This window comes from Phascolarctos cinereus, unplaced genomic scaffold, assembly GCF_003287225.1.
Source record: "Phascolarctos cinereus isolate Bilbo 61053 unplaced genomic scaffold, phaCin_HiC Scaffold_7;HRSCAF=346, whole genome shotgun sequence".
Taxonomy (NCBI): Eukaryota; Metazoa; Chordata; class Mammalia; order Diprotodontia; family Phascolarctidae; genus Phascolarctos; species Phascolarctos cinereus.
In genome coordinates this window covers 122,376,833-122,399,640 of record NW_027556180.1, presented here as the reverse complement: position 1 = coordinate 122,399,640, position 22,808 = coordinate 122,376,833, and the positions used below count along the sequence as shown (strand labels likewise).

Sequence of the window (22,808 nt, the reverse complement as noted above, 5' to 3'; positions counted from 1 at the left end):
GTGAGGTTTTATTTATTTTGCAGTGACAAGTCAAAGTCAACAAAATAGGTAAACCCTGGGTCCTTTGTCCCACCAGAGTAGTCTACGGATCAAAAACATTTTACAATTGCTCTGCCAGTACTGGATATTGAATAACGTTTGTCAATTAAGTAGTTTCATAGTCTGCACGGAAGCCAAAAGACACATTCCTGACCCGTTACTTGTTTCTTACAAATTCTGTTTTCCCAATAGGTTTGGTAACTGATTGAAGGGCCATTTTGTAACTCAGGTAGCCATGGGAAAGGCTCATACTTGTGTCTTAATGAAGAATGGGGAAGTTTGGACATTTGGTGTAAATAACAAAGGGCAGTGTGGACGAGACACAGGCTCCATGAACCAAGGAGGGAAAGGTAGGTATTTAATGTACTTATACTATAAATTTTTCCTTCCTTAAAAATATATGAGGCCATAAATACACACACACACACACACACACACACACACACACACACACAAGTTACTATACTAGTTTATTCTTTTTTTGGCATATAATCTCTGACTTGTTTATTTGATCAATTTCCATGTTAAATCATCATCTCTATACAAATTACTTTGTCTATATATCCAGGTTTGACTTTCCTGAGTTGTAGTTCCACATCACCAGCTGCCTTTTGGACATTTCAAACTTAATGACCCGTACATATCAAAAAATCAACATGTCCAAAGTAGAATTTATGTTTCTCCCAAAACTTATTCCTCTTTCAGACCTACCTATTACTGGCTAGTGATGCTAGCTACCTTGCTGTTCCTTGAGCAAGATATTCTTACTCCTAACTTGGCACATTTTTATTGGCTGTGTCCCATGCCTGGAATTCTCTCCCTCCTCATCTGTTTCTGGCTTTCCTAGCTTCCTTGAAGTCTCAGCCAAAATCCCACCTGCTGGTACCTTAATGTTAGGGCCTTCCCTCTAAGCTTGTCTCCAATTTAGCATGTGTATATTCTATACATATTGCTTGTATATAGTTGTTTGCATGTTGTCTCCCCCTGTTGCCCGCAACCAGATTGTACACCGAAAGGAGAGGCGTGAAATAACTTGTGACATGGGCCAGGCGGAGCAGAATTATTGACTCAATTTATTCATCTGAGGGTACAGGATATATAGAGAAAATCTAGCCTAACTTCAAAGAGTCCTCCTCACGAGATACTCCCCAGAACATCTGCTGAGGATGTGACAACATGAATTTCCTTGTTATCAGGGTTCCTAGATTGGGTTGTATTTTCCAAGGTTTTCCCAGGTGCCTTGGCACCACCTGTATAGAGGAGTGAATGTGTAAATCTAAGGTTCAAAAAGTAAGAAGGAATGTCTCAGGGACCTCCTAATCAGGAAGGGATTGGAGAGCTGTACCACTTAATCAGTGAGCCCTTTTGGGTAAAAGCCTGGGCAGAGGTCAAACTCTGCCTTGGATCTTAAACCCTTATCAGACTCTTAAGATCCGCCCTCAATATCCCCCATTAGACTGTGAGCTCCTTGAGAACAGCAACTTTTTTTTGCCTTTCTTTTTATCCCCCATACTTATAACAGTATCTGGTCCATAGTAGGCTTAATAGTAGACATGTTGACTTGACTTTGGTAGTAATAATTTATTAACAGTGTGCAGTTGTTAGCATTGAATTACTTTTTAAAACAAGTGGACTTATTTTTGTATTTGTATTATTAACTTTAAAATTACAGTCACACCTGTTGGAAAATGAGCTGTGTAACATAATTTTAAAAGGAACTAAAACTTAAGAACTTAACCAAAATGTAACCATTTTAATGAAATCTTTCTCATATATACATACAAAAATACATGCATATATATATTTATATCTCTGCTGAATGTAATATTCTGCTGAATATTATTTTTCATTTTCTTGAACAGTTAAAATCAGCTAAACTTTTTCAGTGTACAGTATTGATCAGTTTTGTGGAGTTTTTTCTTTTTCTTTAAAAATTGTCATTTGTTATGTTGGATGGCTCTTTGGGGAGGGGAGTTAGGAGGGGAAAGGATACTGGGAGAAATTGTGTTGTGAAAAAATAAATATTGTTTTTAAAAATGATTTTAAAAATCATCAGCTAAATGCCATTGGGCAATTCACTTAATCCTCTCTCCTGGGACCCACTTTATTCATCTGTAAAAATAAAGAGGTTGGACTAATTGAATATAAGATTCCACTGAGCTATAAAACTATGTATTATAATTACTAATATGAGCATGAGGAGTTATACTCTGTAGTAATAATACTAACACTGATGTCTCAGGGATGATTGATTGTACCTTCACTAAATATCCCCAGGGTACTATGTTTTTTTGAAGTATTGTGATTTCTTTATTGTTAGCTTTCTACTATCATTTTTGATATCATCACTGTGCCTGTGTCTAGCAACACCCTCAGCTATTTTTAAGTTGCTGTCACTGGTCATAACCTTCTGTCTTGTTATTTCTCTGCCTGATTCCTGCTAAATTTTTTCTTCCTCAGTGTGACCTGTAGTCTCTTCATCCTTGTTCTAGCCTCTCTCCACAACTTAGACCAGTCTATCAACTCTGTCTTCAGTCCCTTGCCCTCTTATTTGGTTGCAGGGTCATACCTTGCAAAACTCTATCCCTGGGTCATTAGCACTGTCTGCCTCCTTTACTCCTATTTGTGGTACTTAACATTGTTGGAGAAGGTCATGCCATTGGGCTGATTGGGTCCACTACAAATTTATGTTACATATTCCCAATTGTCCCCTCACTTCTATATGCCACTCCTTTGACTCTGCCCCCCATGGACTCAATATTGGGTGCATCTTACATGGTGTTCTAAACCTTTTTCTTCTCCCTTCAAACATCCCGACCACCCCTTTCCTTTCAGCAGATAAGCTTACTTCATATTTTTCTTAGAAAATTGAGGCATCTATCATTTCCCCCAGTTTTATACCTCAGAACCTTTGACATCATCACCCCTTCTACCTTCCTTTGCTCCAGTAGCAAAGGAGGCTGTCCTTTTTCTTACCAAGTCCACTTCTTGTAAGTGTACCCTTGATCCTTCCTATCTCCTCCAGGACACTGCCCCTTCAATCTACTCTTCTGTCTCTCTTTGTCTGCTGGCTCTTTGCCTTCTGCATACAAACATGGACAGATCTTCATACTTAAAATACCTTCACTCAAATCTGCCATTCTCTCAAGCTATTATCTTTTATCTTTCTTCCCTTTTCTAGCCAAAATCCTAGAAAAAAGTTTTCTACTCTCTAATTCCATTATCTTCTCTCCTATGGACTTATCAACCACTATTCTCCTGAAACTGTACAAGATTGTCAGTGATTTTTGTTTTAATTGCTTAAATCCAATATAATCTTCTCACAGTTTTTGTCCTTCTTGTTCACTCTCTTTTGATACCTTTGACCACCACTCCAACTTGTTATTCTCTTTCTGAAGTTTTCATGATGCTGCTTTCCTTAGAATGGGGCTTTCTCCAAAGTCCTATCCTGGAATTTCTTCTCTTTCTCTTGTTTTCTCTATTCACTCTTGGTAGTTTCATTAGTCTCATGGGTTCATTTGTTACCTCATTTCAGATGACTCCTAAATCTACATGTCTAGCTCTGCTTGTCTCTTTTCTGAGCTTCAACTCAGGGAATTATCAGCTTCCTGCTTTACCTCTCATTGATATCTCATAATCAATATTTCTGATCATTTATATGTTGCCAGGCATTGTGTTTTCCTTAGAACCCATCTCTTTTCCTAGCATCCCTATTTCTTTCAAAGGCATTACCATTTTTCTAGTTACCCAATTTTGTATCCTGGGATCTGTCCTTTATGTGAGAGTTATCCTTGATATTTTTCTGTCTCTTATCTCCCATATATGATCATTTGACAATTTTGTCATTTCTTCCTTCACAATACAAACTCACGCATCTATCTACTTCTCCACATTCATCTCCTCAGACCGTCATCGTCTCTCATCTGAACTGTTATAATAGCTTCCTAATTAGATTCTCAACTTCTTGTCTCTTCTCTCTGTAAGTCATCCTCCACAGAGATGCCAAAATAAGCCTTCTAAAGCACAGGTCCAAATATGTCCCTTTCTGGCTTTGAAATATCTTCGGCTCCCTTTTGCCTCTAAGATAAAATCTACACTCCTCAGTCTGACATTTAAAGCCCTTCACAGTTTGGTTCCAGTCTGCCTTTGTAGTATTAGCAGTATTTTTGTAGTATTCCCAAAATAGTTAACTCTTCAGATTACTGTTTTGTAGTTTGGAGCTTTTTTTTTTTTTTTTCGAAAATATGAAGCCCTAAAAAAGCCTTTGCAGAACTAATAAATGTTAAAGAAAACTTAATTACAGCAAGCTTACACTGAACCAATGCCGTCTGGAGTTACTTAAAGTGTGTGTGTGCATGTGTGTGTGTGTGTGTGTCTGTCTGTCTGTGTCTGTGTCCACACGTGTGCAGGGAAAGGAGGCCATGTGCTTCTTTCCTAGAAAGCTTCAAGGTACTTCCTACTTCAAAGCTTTTTCTTTTACATGTTGCCTCTTTTCTCCTCCCCCCTTTTTAAATTAATTAATTTATTTTGATTTATCAACAATCACTTCCATAAGCTTTTGAGTTTTAAATTTTTCTCCCCCGCCCTCCCTACTTCCCTCCCCAAAGCAGCTTGCAATCTGATATAGGCTATACATATACATTCCGATTAAACATATTTTCAGAAAAAAAATAGCAAATAGTATGCTTCGATCTGCGTTCAAACTCTATAGTTCTTTCTTTGGATGTGGATGGCATTTTCTATCATGAGGCATTTGAAGATGTCTTAGATCCTTGTATTGCTGAAAAGGGTTAAGTCTATCAACGTTAGTCATCGCACAACGTGACTGTTACTGTGTACGACATTCTCCTGGTTCTGCCCACTTCACTCAGCATCAGACCATACAAGTCTTTTGAGGTTTTTATGAAGTCTGCCTGTTCATCATTTCTTATAGCACAATAGTATTCCATTACGTTCATATGCCACAACTTGTTCCCCAGTTGATGGGCATATTCTCAATTTCCAATTCTTTGCCACCACAAAAAGAGCTGCTATAAATATTTTTGTACATGTGGGTCCTTTTCCCATTTGTGTGATTTTCTTGGGGACACAGCTCTAGAAGTGCTGTTGCTGGGTCAAAGGGTATGCACATTTTTATAGCCCTTTGGGCATAGTTCTAATTTGCTCTCCAAAATGGTTGGATCATTTCACAATTCCACCAACAATTCAGTAGTGTTCCATATCTTCTCCAACATTTATCATTTTCCTATTTTGTCGTGTTAGCCAATCTGATAAGTGTGATGTGGTACCTCAGAGTTGTTTTGATTTGCATTTCTCTAATCAATAGTGATTTAGAGCATTTTTTCATATGACTATAGATGGCTTTAATTTCTTCATCTGAGAACTGCCTGTTCATATCCTTTGACCATTTATCAGTTGGGGAATGACTTGTATTCTTATAAATTTAATTCTTAATTCTCTATATATTTTAGAAATAAGGCCCTTATCAGAGAGATGGGTTGTAAAAATTCTTTCCCAGTTTTCTACTTTCCTTCTAATCTTGGTTGCATTGGCTTTGTTTGTGCAAAAACTTTTCAATTTAATTTAATCGAAGTTATCCATTTTGCATTTCATAATGTTCTCTGTCTCCTGTTTGGTCATGAATTTTTCTGTTCTCCATAAATCTGATAGGTAAACTATTCCTTGCTCTCCCAGTTTGTTTACAGTATTAACCTTTATATCTAAGTCGTGAACCCATTTTGACTTTATTTTGGCATATGGTGTGAGATTTTGGTCTATGCCTAGTTTATGCCATACTCTTTTCCAGTTTTCCCAGCAGTTTTTGTCAAAGAGTGAGTTCATATCCCAGAAGCTGGGGTCTTTGCCCCCCCGCCCCCTTTTTTAGTAAGCATACAAGAGTTGTTAGTTGGCTTTCAAGTTAGTTTTTTTTTAACTGTTAGACATTCTGTATCCTTCTTTTTAGGGCAGCTAGATAAAGTGTTGATCTTAGAGTCAGGAAGACTCATCTTCCTGAGTTCAAATCTGTCCTCAGTTACTTACTAGCTGTGTGATCCTGGACAAGTCACTTAACCCTGTTTGCCTTGTTTCCTCATCTGTAAAATTAGCTGGAGAAGGAAATGGCAAATGTAGTATCTTTGCCAAGAAAACCCCTAATGGAATCAGAAAGAGTTGGACACACCTGAAACAACTAAACAAAATCCTCTCCCTTTACATATGCAATTGAATTAGTATGGTGACATTATGCGTCGTGGAGTGTGGCTCAGGAGAGGAATTAGAAACAGAGAGGTCAATTAGGAAGCTCTTGTATTAGATCAGATGAGAGGAAATCAAAACCTGACCTGGCTGGTGTTTATGTGGGCAAAGAAAAATGACTTGAAGCTAGAGAAAGGGAAGTAGAGTTGATAAGATTTGACAAACAATTGGTTAAAGGGGATAATGAAGAGGGAAGACTCAAGTTTGAATCCCAGGCTATGATTTGAGTGATTTGAGGGATAGCAGTACCCTCAAAACATTGTATATGTGTAAGAATATGTATACATATGTGTATATGTAATATGTATACATATAATTACATATAATACAATCACATATAATCATACATACACATACATTTGTACATGGATACTCGCATATGTGAAATAGATATTAATCATGTAGATAGGTATGGAATTTTAATTACCTATTATTACCTTTAAAGCATGGAAATAAATCCTATAGAAAGTTATTGATTGTTGTTCTAAATACAGGTTTTGGCATTGAAAATATGGCAACAGCAATGGATGAAGACTTGGAAGAAGAACTGGATGAAAAAGATGAGAAATCCATGATGTGTCCTCCAGGAATGCATAAATGGAAACTTGAGCAGTGCATGGTTTGTACTGTCTGTGGAGACTGTACAGGTTATGGAGCCAGTTGTGTCAGTAGTGGGCGTCCAGACAGAGTCCCTGGAGGGTAAGGAAATAAATTAATATAAATAACTTACTTTTTATTTCTTTAGCTTTCTACAATTATTAGTAGAACATCAAGAATACGTTGTTTAGCATATGTTTATTTTAGAAATGATTGCAAATGTTTCAGAAAATCATTTTTATTATGCATTTGTTAGAACTAAAATTAAACTAATTTTTTCACTAAGAGTTTAGTGTATTTTTTATTCAAAATAGTTTTGCCCTTTCGTTAAGGAGCAGTGCAGATCCAGTATTGTTCCTCCTTTGGTAGCTCCTGATGCCATGGGTGCTGTGTCTCTTGACCCATAGCCATGGTTGCATAGAAATTCATGAATACTTAGTTAGTCTCCTAAGGTATGGAGAGGTTGTGATCTATATTGTTGGAAGGAGTAGCTAAAATAATGAAATCTGCAATATGAAGGAACAACAGGAAAGGGAAGGCTCACTGCATGAACTGAAACAACTTGAATGTGTACTATAAGTAATGAAGGACATGAACCTGGGCCGGCAAACAGTGGTTGCCCAGTAGAAAGCAAAGCAAACCGTGGTCATTTAATGTCATTTGTGATTTCAGCCAAGTCAGGTTTCAGATCTCCGCATGGGCAGTTATGATCCTGCCTCTGAATGCAGTGTTCAGGAGAGCTGTTTTTTTCTTAAACTGTGTCGGGAACATATTTCTCATGAGGGGAATAATGAGAGAAATGTCATAGGATTAGAAAATTTTGCTTTGCAAATTGAAAATATTTCCCAGGATCTGATGGAGTTTTGAAATTTAAACAGGAATAAGTTAGCTGAGGTAACAAAATGCTTAAAGCGCCTGGCCTGGAGTCAGGAACACCTGTGTTAAAATCCAGCCTCAGAGGCTTACTAGCTGTGTGACTCAGCACTTCATTTTTTGATACTAGATGCTTCCCAGCATAGCAGTCTGTGTACCTGATTTGGCACCATTTCTGTTACTAACGTCTTGTTATTTCAAGGAACTAAATTGTTGGCAAGATGTAATCGTGTAAACCAACACTGGACGTTCTGAAAGCCTTCATTTTTAATCAAACAAAATAAAAGCCAAAAATGATGTAGTAATGACCAACGATGACTGGAGAGACCTACTTTGGTCATCTTTAGTGAAAAGTGTGGATGAGATATTTGTGTTTTCCTTATTCTTTTTATTTAGTTTTGTTATATATTCAACCATTTGGCCTGAGAGTGTTTGGGTAGTATAAGCTTTCAGAGTAATAGTAGATTAAAAAGAAAAAAATGTAAAGATGAATTTCAGTTCTCTATTTCAAAAGCATGCTGAAATTCCATTAATTTTTCTACAACAAAATGTTATAGTTTAACTTAGGTTAAAAAAATTGTATTTTCTGACTTATTGGACATATAAAAATTATAAACGGGTTTTATATACTAGTTTTCAGGGGCAGCTAGATGGTGCAGTGGATAGAGTGCTGGTCCTGGAGTCAGGAAGACTCATCTTCCTGTGTTCAAATATGCCTTCAGACACTACTAGCTGTGTGACCCTGGACAAGTCACTTAACCCTGTTTGCCTCAGTTTCTTCATCTGTAAAATGAGCTGGAAAAAGAAATGACAAACCACTCCAGTATCTTTGCCAAGAAAATACCAGATGGGGCCACGGAAGAGTCGGCCACCACTGAAGCAACTGAACAATACTAGTATTGCAGTGAACATGTGAAAAGATTCAATAGAATCAATTATTTTTGTTTTTTATTGATTGGAGTTAAACTTGCAAGGAACTCAATTTTTACTCTGAAATACTATTGTGGAAAAATGAGCTGAATAAAAAGATCCTCAGATGACTTTTTTTCAGAGGGAAAAATTCAGTGGCAGAACTTTAGAAAATTCTTATTCAATAATCCTAAGAACTTTGATTTTCTGGGCTCTTTTGCTTCCAAAAATCCATAAGTGAGTAGCTGTTCTTATGGAAAACTTTTCTGTAAATGGAAACCAGATTATATTTCCAGAAGTAATAACTGTGCTGTTTTAGCCTTTTCCTCCTAGAACAACAGAGGATGAAAAGTCATTTTTTGAAAGACTGTAGTTGAAAAACTGAATCATGAGTTCTTCTAGGCCTAGTGCACCTTGATGCTTGCTCCTTAGGCTTGGTGTAGTGCCGTGCTTGTAGCAGGTGCTCAACAAATACTTTTGTTTAATATAGTATCTTCATTTCTTAACTTTTCTCACTAGAGCTGTGCACTGTTTCAGTGTACGATTATCCAGTTTGGAAAATAATTCCGTATCTTTTTTTAATTTACGACACTATCATTAACCTTGAGTGGCTATCTGGAGCTCTTGGACATGGAACAAATCTGTTAAACTTATTTGCTTATTGTGTGGGTGAACTAGTCAGTTTTTTCAGGTCATCCTCACTGCTGTCCATGCTGTCATGAGGAAAGTGCACATGGGGGACCAGAAGGCAGATTTTTCCTTGAAAAATTTGGAGGGTCTTTAAGTCCTAAATTCTTGACTGTCATAAAATTGTAGCTATCACTAAAATCAGTAATACCTTTACTTTATATTTCCTTTTATTTCCTGATAAGTAGCTTTTTTTAAAGTTAAGAAGTGGAGGGGGAGTGATATTGGTAAAGTAGCACTAGATCAGGGTCATCACTTGAATTTTTAAAAACTTTCCTATAATGATGATGACAGGCCAGCTGTGTGTCAGTTTTGAAAGTATATTTATTCTGTATGTATTTGTTTCCCTCGATTAGAATGTTAGCTCCCTTTCTTTAAGGACCAAATACATAATCCTTTGACACTGAAGGCTTTTCATAACCTGGCTGCAGCCTACTTCTAACGTTCTAACCAGAATAGCCTTCTTGCATCTACTCTGTTATTGCCTTGACTGTACCCCAAAACTGAAATAGCCTTCCTCCATCCCTCTGCCACTGAAGAATCTCTAGTTTCCTTCAAAATTTAGGGAAGGTGCCAACTCCTACCTCCCCACAACCTTGAAATTATCCTGTGTATACACTTACCTGTATTCAAATTGTTTCACATGGTGTAGATATAAGCTCCTTAAGGACAGATCTGTTTTGATTTTATGTTTGTATCCTTAGTACTAGCACAGGATCTGGCATGTCCCAAGCACATGATAAATATTTGGTCATTAATTAAATAAACTTAGGGAAACTTTGATTTTTCTCTTTTCAGATATTGAAGTCTTGTAGTGGAAGAGGGATTAAATTTGTAGTGGAAAAGGGATAAATAAAGGGATAAAACTCCTCTTTTTAGGCTGCTACCCAGTTCACAAGCAGTTTCCCTGATAGACAGCCACCTGAGGTTCAAGTTAGACTGTAGTTCTGCACTTCTGAAACTGTAACGCAGGAGCTACCATTGGCCTGTTTATCTTCAGTAGTCATCAAGAGCACATAATCAGACATTTACTGAAATGGCATAGTCAGAAGCAAAATATTCCCCCCATAAACCTAGGGTGCAATATCCACCCTAGTGGATGCCCATCAAGTTCACAACTATCAAGGCACAAGAATAAGGTAACACATGGCCAAAGAATTCGGGTATATACTGTGCATATATTTTGTATTCAGTGTGTGTGTGTGTGTGTGTGTGTGTGTGTGTGTGTGTGTGTGAGAGAGAGAGAGAGAGAGAGAGAGAGAGAGAGAGAGAGAGAGAGAGAGAGAGAGAGAGAGAGAGAGACCTGATACAATATAAAATCTTTGAAAATAGAGACCACTTTGTTTTTGTCACACAGTACAAAATAAGATGTTTAAAAATGGTTTTTTTGTTAGTTAATTGGGTATACTTAAGGAAAATGTGTCAGATCTCTTTAGGTATTTGAAGAATTGTATGAGACGAAGGATTACATTTGAAGTGAAAGAAAGATTAAATTATACCAAAGACTGAATCTCAACAGTTGGTATAATTTATGGGGATTTCTCAGTTCAGCATAAAGAACTTAATAATAATTAGAATTGCTCAGAAATGAAATTGTTTGCCTTAGTAGGCAGTTACCTCCCAGTCACTGACTGGATAACCATCACGTTAGGTAGTGTTGGACCTATGTCATCGCCCAAGGAGAGTCATTGATGACTGCTGTATGAGAAATGACATGAAAGGAAAGGAATGATGTGGCAAGAAATGCTGTTAAATAATTTTGATTCTTTGTTTTAGGATCTGTGGCTGTGGTTCTGGGGAATCTGGCTGTGCTGTATGTGGTTGTTGTAAAGCCTGTGCAAGAGAATTGGATGGTCAGGAGGCAAGACAAAGAGGAATTCTTGATGCTGTGAAAGAAATGATACCTTTAGATCTCTTATTAGGTAGGGTGATACTATTGATTTGTTTGTGTGTGGCATGTTTTACTCTTGTAACTTAGAAATTTTATGCTTTAATAAGTATAATTAAATATAATACATATCTAAGTATTTTGAAGAAAACAGGCAACTTACAGTTAAATAAAATCAAGGAAACTGATAATATGGATTACTTCTTAAATACTGTGACTGTCCTGGCTCCCTCTAAAATGAGCCCTCACTATAACAAAAAAGAGCATACATTTATGTAGAATAGTTTTCTCAGTTTTTAGTTTCTTATGCATTTTGATCATGTCTGTGATGTAACGTAATCCTCTTCTTATATTGATAATTCTCCAGCTGTCCCTGTACCTGGAGTTAATATTGAAGAACACCTTCAGTTGCGGCAAGAAGAAAAACGACAGCGTGTAAACAGGAGGCATAGACTGGAGGAAGGCAGAGGTAAGATTATGGAGAAGACATTAGTTGAAAACCTGATGGTTTGTTCAAATGGGAAAATTTGTTTTTAAAATCAAAGTATTTGTTTACAGTTCTCTGAACATCCTTTAATTTTAAATATTCTCCTTATAAAAGATGCTGTTATCCCCCAAATAGATTACGTAAAGTATATTTACCATCCAAACAGGAACTTTACCATCAGCCTGAAGATAAGTATTTATTTAGCACATCTTCTTGGGCATCCCTCATAAGAGATATCTTTTTACTCCAGTGGAAAGCATCCCAGCTTATTCATCTGATCAAGCAATACTGGTTTCTAGGAAGTAGACAAGCTCCATAGCTACAAAGCAGTTTTAATTTAGTCTTATATTTCTGTATCTATCAGCCCTTATTTCAGTACAGCTTTTTCTGGGGAACATTGTCTCATTATGTGAATTAATTACTATATGTAGACAGGCCAGGATTCAGGTGAGTGGACACATCTGCAAATTTTTTTTCAGAAACAGATTTACTGTTTTCTTGTCCTACTGGCATCTAACTATTTCCCTTGGTTTCAAAGTGATTTGGAGGTTTTAATTAGTTTTTTTTTAAATATTGTATCTTGTTAGGATAGTCAAAGTGAGACAGTTATGAGCATTACCAAAGCATCTTTCCCAAGGAGGATTTTAATAAGCTGTGTTTAGTTTGGGATTTTCTTGCCTAACAAATAAAACTGTCAAAATTCACACTTATTGCTACCAGATATCATAAATGTTTGTTTAAAATGAAACATTTGTTGTTGAAGTTAAATGAAACCTCCAATGGGTCACATCATCTCAAGAAACAATTCATGGTGACAGCTCATATCTCCTTAAAGGTAGTAAAATTTTATTTTCTTTTGGACTCAGTGATGAATTATTTTTGAAAGCAGAGAAACCTTGTCTGTCAAGTTGCAGAGTGGTAAAACATGTATTTGAAAGACTAATATTATAACTATGGTTCTTTATTGATCAATTAATAGATTGTTTTTATTACTATTTTCCAGTTCATGCTAAGTCACATTTCTTAAATGCTTAAATTCGAAGAAAATGTTACGGTGACATGCAAATATATTTTTGCCTAATTATTCCTGTAGTTCTCTAAATGTCTGGGATAGTTGTGTGTTAAATGTTTCATGGATTTAAAAAGTTATAGTTTGAGGACATAAAAGAATTTTAAAACATTGTTATTGGGCCTTTACTGTTTATGCTTATTAAATGGTCTTCATTTACCATGTAAGTGATTTGAGCTGTAAAAAGGATATTGTAAATTGTCATCCATATAACTTTTCCTCCCCTTCCACCTTACTTTTTTACATGGCATGAAAATTAGTTAATCTCAGAATGAAGCTGACTGAATTGTTTAATGCTAAAATCTTTGTCTTTACTGCACCAAAGTAACTTTGTTTTTCATTCATAGAAGAGAATATACTTCAAATAAGTTAACTTATTTGTAGGTGTATTCAGAATGCAACATTCCTTTACTTCATCTGATTATATATTTTTTTACTTGTGATTGTTTATAAAATGTGTCATGGGCCGCAAACATTATTCTCATTCATTCTTTTCTCATTAAATATTAAATAAGTCCTCTTTATGCTGTTGTATTTGATTTAGCAAATATACACATCAGTTTCAGAAAGTTGTGTTTTTCTATTATAAATTCCATTCTTAATAGCCCTAAAGATTCAGTAACAGCTCATTTACTTATAATTATTGGGGAATCAACTGTTCATGTATTTTAATTTTCTAGGTAGCTGAAGCTTGCCCCTTTATGCACCTAAACTTTTATTTTAACCATTTTTGTTGAAATCTTCCTAAAAGTTGTTGTACATATACCTTCTACTTTTAAACATTATTTTGACCATAAAACAACCTGTGTTTCCTGACCCAAAGTCATTATTATGAACTATAACTTGTAAATACTTTATTGTAATTACAGACCTGGGTTCAGTTCTCCTTTGGCTTTGTGACCCTGGGTAAACCTCTTAGTTCTCCAGGCAACTCTCTGATTATAAATTACAGAACAGCTATTGATTTGCTTTGCTAAAGTAAGTTTTCTCACCCTGCATTATTTACACAAATGAAATCCCAGGTGAAGAGCCAAAAATAAAACATTGCAATTCAGGGATACTCTTAGGGACCATGAAGGTAGGTGTGATTTTTTTTTTGTACCCAAACTAATTGATCCCCAAATTGCTTTTTCCATTTCTGCTGGCTCCTTCCTCACTGTCACTATCACTTCTCTGTGTTTGATCTATATTCCTTCTCCTTCTCCTCAATATTTTTTTTGAGTGTAGAAACTTTTTTATAAAATTAATTCATTTGTCTTTAGTTTTGAACATTCACTTTCATAAGCTTTTGAATTTTAAATTTTCTCCACTTCTCTACCCTCCCCCCTCCCCAAGACAGCATGCAATGTGATATAGGCTTATTAAATATATTTTCACATTAGTCATATTGTAAAGAAGAATTAGAATGAATGGAATGAACCACAAGAAAGAAGAAACTAAACAAAAAGAAAAAAGAGAGAGAGCCAATAGTATTCTTTGATCGGCATTCAGACTCCATAGTTCTTTGGTTGTGGATAGTATTTTCCATCATGAGTCTTTTGGAACTGTCTTACATCATTGCATTGCTGAGAAAAGCTAAGTCTATCAAAGTTGGTCATTGCACAATGTTGCTGTTACTGTGTACAATGCTCTCCTGGTTCTCCTGATTTCATTTACATCAGTTCATGTAAGTTCTTCCAGGTTTTTCTGAAGTCTGCTTGCTCATCCTTTCTTATAGTACAGTAGCATTCCATTACATTCATATACCACAAGTTGTTCAACCATTCCCCAATTGATGGACATCTCCTCAATTTCCCATTCTTGACCACCACAAAAAGAGCTGCTATAAATATTTTTGTACATATGGGTCTTTTTTCCCATTTTTATCTTCTCTTTGGGATACAGTCCTAGAAGTGGTATTGCTGGGTCAAAGGCCCCCCAATATGTTGTTACCTAAGCTTTTAAAATGTCAGCTTATTTTATACTCATGTTCAAACCAACCACCAGTCCATGAGTAACTCAGTAATTTGGGAGCAAAAGTATTTCTTAGAAATGAATGAAAAATGTTTAAGTGCTTACTTATATGTTTAAGGATATATACTAAGTGCCTCACAAAAACAAAAGCTAAGATAGTTTCTGGAACAGCTATTTTTCTTGGCAGCCTATTTGATTTACTTTCAGATTCATTGCTGTCTTCTGAATGGCTTAGATTGCTGAAAGTCCAACTTTATGGTAAGGGAGGTATTAGACTAAAAAGAGCACCTTTCGGGTAGCATGGTATAGTAGATAATAAAGTAGACTGTGCAATCTGAAAAACCTGGATTCATATCACATACTATGTCAGCACAGCTGTGGCAACCTACACAAATCATTTAATCTCTCTATGGCTGCTTTAAAATGAGAGGTTTAGGTCCCTTTCCAGTCTAAATTTATGATCCTATAAGATGTGCGCATCCTTCTATTTCTACTTTAACAACTGGGAAATTGATTTTAGTGCATGTTGCTTAAAATATTTGCTTGCTCTTTAAAAAGAAAGACTTTTTTTCTTGAAAAATCAAATTGGACTAAAACATTTATATTACAGATTTTTATGTACCTTGTGATAATTTTCTGTTTTAAATCTATAGGAAATGTAGAAAACTTTGTTCTGAATCTTCTAGTTTAAAATGTAGGGGTATCTCTATTTGGTTCAATATTGAAAAGAATGATTGCCGGTATCACCTTAGTGTCATAACTTCCTATGAAGAAGACAGTACTGTCTAAGAATGGGGGGAATCTATCCTCCAGTTTCTCTTCTGCTTTGTACTTTATAAGGTTATATATGTGTCAAAGACACTCTTTAGTTGAAAATAGGCACTGTTTAATCACCAATAGTGTGAGAACAAATTTAGTTTTCATAGTCATTTGTTAGCTGTTTAAATTTACATCCTGGCTCAGATTCTTAAAATCTAGCCACTGCTCAGATTCTTATAATCTAGCCACTAGCTCACTTACGTTCAGACTCTTTCAGAGTCTTCCCAATGTCACAGATGTTCTAATAAACCTTGTCTTTGGCTGGAAGACAAAAGATTTTCGTATTCAGAGCCAATGATTTCTTTTCTCAAAGATCACCTACCAATCAAACGTGGTGATTTTCAGGCCGTTCCAAGATATGGCCTATGGAGTCTGAGGGCACTTTGGGCTCAGATATCATTGCACTTGGCCAAAATACGGACCTATTGCAAGTCATTTCAAAAACCCAAAAGAAATTAGATTTTTATTATAAGATCAGACCTAGATTATTATTGTATAGTATGTGTTTGTGATAAAAAAAAAAAGAAAAAAGATCTGAGATCCTTAACCAAAAGAGCATGAAGAATAAGGTGAAAATTCTATCAATGTGATGGCCACTCAAATTAACAATGTCCTCCCCAAGTATCTGTACAGGAAAACCAGCGAAATCCTCCTAGTGCTTCATTGCCAAAGATAGCAATTGACAGTAGCACTTCTGATAAGGATCAAATAAATAAATAAATAAACAAACAAATAAATAAATAAAAAGATTTACATCCTACTGCTTCAGGTCTGGTCAAATCATTTTAGTTTATCCAATCTTAAGCCTGTTTACTAACTCTAGGTTCAGTAGGAATTGAGTAGAAAAACTGAATAGGAGGGTAGCTAGGTGGTACAGTGAATAGAGTGCCGAGCCTGGAGTGAGGAAGACTCGTCTTCTTGAGTTCAAATCCAGCCTCAGACACTAGCTGTGTGACCTTCGGAGAGTCACTTAACTTATTCTCAGTTTGTCTCGGTTCTTCATATGTAAAGGATGAGAAGGAAATGGCAAACCACTCTAATATCTTTGCCAAGAAAACCCCAAATGGGGTCCCAAAGAGCCAGACACAACTGAAAACAACTGAATGACAACAACAGCATAGGAAACAGTGTTGGGTAGTATAAAGAAAGAGCTGGTCTCAGAGTAAGGAAGACGAAGGTTGAAGTGCTACCACTGACATCTCCTGGCAATGTGAATCAGAATGTATCTTAACTTCTCAGTACTGCAAGCCAGTAGTGTAACTGAGATAGAAATGGGGCCACTAAGCTGTACATAAGAATCCCTGCTGGTTGCATTTTGACTTAGAAAACCACATAGTAACATTATCTGTGTTTGATTCTATTTTTATTTATTAAGTATTTTCCACTTTAATCTGATTTCAATTGCACTTGGGAATACTCTGTCCCAAGCAGTTCTAATTTGAAGAACTGTAATTTGAACAACCATAATTTGAAGCACAGTTGTATTAGTGGAAGGAGTTTTCCTCACCAGGATTTCCTTGTACCAGTATCACAGATGCAGACCAATTCATTCTTTCATTCAACCACTTCATACAATTTCTGGCATCTGTCCTCAGTCCTAGATATATTTTCTAGTAAAATATATGGCTGTTAGTGGTGGAATTTCTAAAAAAAAAAATGGGTAGTAGACTCAAACAACAAAAAAAATTCAGTGCTATATTTTGTTTATTTAGTTTTCATTTGCCTTTTGGTGGTATTTTGCTGCCATACGCTGGCTATTAATTTTCTGATAATAACTATAGAGTTCTATGTCTCTTAAATAAACAATTCTAATCCCTTCTTCCATGTGTGATGCCCTTGAACCTAGTTCTTATTTCCTCCTTCCTCCCAAATCTTCTCTAGACTAAACATCCCCAGATCTTTCAGCCAATCCTTGTATCACACTCTAGGCCTTTCACTATTCTCATTGTCCTTAACTGATTATTTTATGCTTTATCAATGAGCCTCCTAAAATGTGCTATTCAGAATAGAGTATGGTTCTTCAGATGTGGCCTGGCAAGGGCAAAATATAGCAGGAATATCATGGCTCTAGTGTTGAATACTGTGACTCTTCCAATGTAGCTTAAGTGTGAATTAATTACCTTGATTGTCATAGCACACATCCACTATCAATCAATCAATCAATCAATCACATAGTGCTTGGCATATAATAGATGCTGTATAAATATTTATTGCCTCACAATCAACAAGCATTTTTTAAGGATTTACTATGTTCCTAGCACTATACCAGACACTAGAGATACAGTTGCAAAAGTGAGACATCACCTACCTTTAAAAAGCCTGTAACTCTACTGTTGGTATAAAACATGTTATAATACAAGATGTATGCAAAATAAATCCACAGTAATTGGGTTGAGGCAGTACTAGACTAGTATGCCTGACTTAGTGTCAGTAGGACTACAAATCCTGCCTTAGACACTTACTAACTGTGTAGCCTGGAGTCTCAACCTCTGTGAACCTCTGGGGATAATAATAGCACCTACCTCCTAGTGCTATGTTGAGGATGACATATGAAAAGTTTTGCAAACTTTGAAGTGCTAAATAAATGCTATTGTTGTTATTGTTGCTATAATAACAACTGAGGGGATCAGGAAAGGTCTTTTGAAAGATGGAGTATTCAAGTTGTGCCAGGTTGCAGAGCTGAGAAGAAAAAATATTATAAAATCTTCATATTTTTATTTGATCTAATAATAATCTAATCATATCATCCCCAAGTTGATTTTTTTAAGCCATGTTTAAGACTTTGCAAACAGATTTGGTCTTACTAAATTCAGTTCAATATTCTGGTCTGTCAAGATATCTTTTGTCTTGACTTTGTCATCTCTGCTTATCCCTCTTACCTTCATTCCATCTGAAAATTTAATAAACATTCCATCTCTTCTTTATCTGTGTCATTGATAGAAATATTCAGCAACATGGGGTGAAAAACACAGATGAGATCCCTGGAACTCTTCCCTAGGTATCTAGCTCCAAGTTGAAGGGACTCTTTAATGACTGTTTGTTAGGTCTAGCCATTAAGTTTGCTCCTGGCTGAACTTCATTGAACATCTTAGCTAACTTTATTATTATCTATCCTGCATCTCTTTCACAATTTTGATTTTATCAAGAAGAAAGAATTCATTTTTCAGTTAATGTCCAAATTTCACATATTAGCGAGTATCTTATAAGACTGAGTTACTCTCAGATCTAAATTAACGAGAAATTTGCAGCTTGAATAATACCTGGCAATGTAGTTAGAGAAAATAGGACAACTGAGTGCCTACAAATAAAAGTAGAAGTCAAACTTTAATTATACAAACATCACTTGATAGTATTGTGAGAGAATTCAAGTTAAATTTGAAAGATAAAACCAATTCTCATAACCTATTGTACATGCAAGTTGAATCCTAATTTTAATACTTTAAATGATCCATGATACAGACAGTTCATTTTTAGACTTGTAAATGAGTTTTCCTCAAAAATCTAAAGTAATACACACTGAATTTAAATATTAACTTTTTTTTATTTTCAAACTGTGATGAAAATGTTTGTCGAAAGATATTTTCCCACAAACTAACTTGATATTTTTCTAATTTGTATCAATATGTTTAGGGATTACTTTGTTTGTATTTAAGTATTTTATTTAGAAAAGTTTCTAGGTCAAACATGGCCCTTTGAAACATCTATTTTATTTTCTGATCAAAACACATTTTTATTGGAAGCCATTGTCTGAAAATCATTGTTACTGAATTTAGGCTACATTGACAAGTAATATCCAGAATTTGAAAGGATAATGTATTCCATCCTAGTTATAGCACATATGTAGTATTACATTTAGGTTTAGATTTTAAGAATATTGACAAATGGTAGAGAAGGGTAACCAGGGTGGTTAAGGACCTTGAGGAGTTGAAGGTGGCACTGGCCTCATATCTATGTAGCTCTGGGTAAGTCAGTTTCCTTATCTGTAAAATAAGGAAGTTGGCCTTTATGACCTCCAAGATCCCTTCCAACTTTAAAATCTATCAGCCATTGATCAGTCAGGAGCTTATGCTCCTGAGGAACAGGAGTGGAATGGATAGAATCCATGAGTAGAAAGGTTAGCTTTGATAAGGAAGGCCATCTCATCCTCTGAGACTAGAACAAAGGAAGAGAGTGTGTTTCAAGACAGAGTTTCAAGGCATGGAATATGAGAAGAAAAGAACCTCCAGAGAGATAGCCTCAGTGTCCTCAGTAAAGTAGGAAGTAAGTTTATGAGCTGATAGACTTTATTTGGGTTGATGTTGGAGTTTTGAGAGAAGAGGTTGTTTGGGTTTGACTTGTTCTTTTTATCCTTCATTCTTGAAGAGGACCATGACATCAGGAGGGTGATGCCATGACTTGAAAATGAATTGGATTTAAGTGAGGGAGGGCTGTGCAAAGTCACCAGCCTCACTTTCTCCTCTGAGGCCATCTGGGTCCAGTGGCAAGATATAGATCAGGACAATTGGAGATACTCCCCTCACCCCCAGATGCAGTGGGAGACCTTGTCCTTTTTAAGTTAAGGTCTTTCCCAGGTCTCAGTTTGACTGAGGCAATGCCCATTCAGTGATTAAGAGTAGGTAAGAAATGAGGCAAAGAATGGTCCCTCTTTCTAGTCAAAAAAAAAATCAATCTGGGAGGGAAACACCCTTAGGGTTTCTGGCCAGAACTGCAACAATTGAATTTGACTAATGTACTGGTGAAGGAGAGATCTCATTTGACCAAGGTGGTTGAATTTAGACCTCTAGAAGAGGAGATGTGGGTCTGCAATCTTAATGAATTTAAGTTTTTTGCTTTGAGCAACTCATTTCTGGTAATGATAAAATCAAATGACACTTATGTAGCACTTTACATAGTTGAAACCTGTGCATCACCTCCATAGGATTGTTGTCTGGATCAAATGAGATAATGTAGATAAAGCACTTTGCAAACTTTGAAGCACTATCCATAGTTTTCAATTAGTATGAATAATGAATCCTGTGAAGTATTTGCATTACTTGAATGTGCATTGCATATTTATTTTGGGCTGGAACCATTGACCTTATTTTACATAATTATAATTTTAAATAGGGGGATTTGAATTATGGTAAATGTATGCTATTATTATTATTTCTATTATAAGTAGTAATAGCATTATCTGTCTCATTTGACCTTCACACCAGCCTATAGATAGCTTCTGTAAGTATTGTTATCTCCATTTTGTAGAAGAAACTGAAACTCAGAGGGTATATGACTTGTCCATAGTCACACAGCCAGTTTCAGTGGTAGAATTTTCCCCCAAAGTTCTCCTGACATCCAAGTCCTGTGGTCTTAATGTTACTCCCTACAGACTCTCTAAAGTAGCTTGTGGTGCTTTCAGACTGAAAGTTTCATCAAAGAAATGTCATGGGCTTGCTCCTACCAATAAGAGAATAGAACTTGGCTCAGATTTTAGAAATAAACTATCTAAGGATCACATGTTCTTCATTCTACAGCAGAAAAATTAATGCCCTTAAAAACTACATTGAATTTAAAATGTTAGTAAAAAGTTATCTTATCATAATAATAATAATAATTCTGCCATTTATTTGTAAAATTATTTCTACCTTCCAAAAATTAATTTATATTCTGTTTTATTAGTTAAAATACATAACATTAATGGTTTTTGGTTTTGGTTTTGCTAAAAGTCAGTTCTGTTTTTAAGACCTTTATAACTTGGTAACAGATATGCTTTATCTGGAAAATATTTGTTATAGCTAATTTATGATTTTATTAGATCATCATAACAATTGTAACAGGGCATCATCTTGTCCTTTTCATATGTTTGGGTGTGTTTGCAATGTTCCTAAGTGGACAGAATAGTCATATAGATATAATAACTTCCTGTTATTAATATCAATTAGAGCATTGAAAAGGTAAATGTATCCTTACCAAAGCTGTTGGCCACTCTCATGGCCTACAACCTATACTGGATCCAAATAGATGTTTTTCCTATAGATGATAAGATCCTACAATTACTTTTATTTATGATGATATTGTGTTGACTGCATTAAGCCCCAGAATATTCCAGAGCCTTAATGTAAAGCTTGATAAATCAGCTTTACAATCCATATAGGAAAACTGATTTATATGTATTAGCTCCTTTTGAGTAGGGCTTATTTCATTACTTATGTTTGTATCCCTAGAACCTAGCAGAGTTCCTTGCATATAGTAGTTGCTTAATAAGTGCTTGTCGAGTACTTGTTGAAAATTGTCTTTTTTTCTAGACTGTGATACATAGAGGAATAACTATTCCTTTGAGTATGGGGTTGTGTGTGTATGTGTGTGTGTACCCACACACATATATATGTATGTGTGTATGTACATGTGTATGTGTGTGATACACACACATACATAACTGGAATCTATCCTGCATTTAGACTGTGATGTGCCCAGAAGTAAGTAGAACAGAAGATTGCATTTGTGAAAATGTCCAGTGTTTTAACAATCTCATGCTGCTACTTAAACAAAAATCCATCTAAATTTTCTCTGGGTGGTGCCTTAAGTTTGCAAATTTTATTATCGTCAAAGAATTAAATTTTCAGGCAACCTGAAGGGTAACGAAGAGAGATGTGGTGAGTACGCAGCAGCATGTTTCCAGTGGTGATCTATGTGTAAGAAGTGGTATAATATAAGGGATAGTATAGAGGAAATGTTTGATCCAAAAAGAAGGTAGGCTAATCACATGACAAAAGCCACAGAAAATAGATGGACAACCTGAGTATTCTCCTTGGAACTCACTAAATATGGAAAGACCTAGTGGAAGTAGAGTATGTTTAGTGGATACTTTGTGGAAGAAGGCTATGCATGAATTGCAGTTTGTACTGAGGAAGGGAATACATCACTGAGATCCGTAATTCACTGAAATAATTGATTTGTGTGTATGTGTTATAGTGGGGGGGGGCAAGAGAAACAGAGAGAGAGAATGTGTTCATGCTTTGTTAATTTTTAGGGGAAAGTAAGTACTTTTATCTTTAAAAGCATGATATTTAAACCTTTAGTATAGCATGATAGGGCTTACAGACTTCCATATATTTGAAATATACAGAGTGTTTTAAACTAAACTGCTCTAAGCCTTTTGGAATACCCTGTATATTTCAAATGTATTTTGTATAGCTTTATCAAAATATTGTCATGTCCATTAAAAATACAAGTAGAATGAAAGTATACAATATTGGCAG

The 22,808-nt window shown here is 35.7% G+C and overlaps 1 protein-coding gene across 11 annotated transcripts in view; it reads left to right on the top strand.

The window, feature by feature from the left end:
* The first annotated feature begins 212 nt into the window (after nt 1–212).
* MYCBP2 (MYC binding protein 2) overlaps nt 213–22,808 on the top strand; it is a 224,280-nt gene continuing 201,684 nt past the window's right edge. For 10 of the 11 annotated variants that reach the window (XM_078147203.1, XM_020973272.2, XM_078147199.1 and 7 more), the window contains exons 1-4: nt 213–389; nt 6,786–6,990; nt 11,134–11,279; nt 11,613–11,714. In XM_078147203.1, the coding sequence (XP_078003329.1) occupies nt 275–389; nt 6,786–6,990; nt 11,134–11,279; nt 11,613–11,714 (568 nt within the window). In that variant the 5' untranslated portion in view covers nt 213–274. The remainder of the gene's footprint in view (nt 390–6,785; nt 6,991–11,133; nt 11,280–11,612; nt 11,715–22,808) is intronic. The other variant, XM_020973276.2, reaches the window with a different exon arrangement.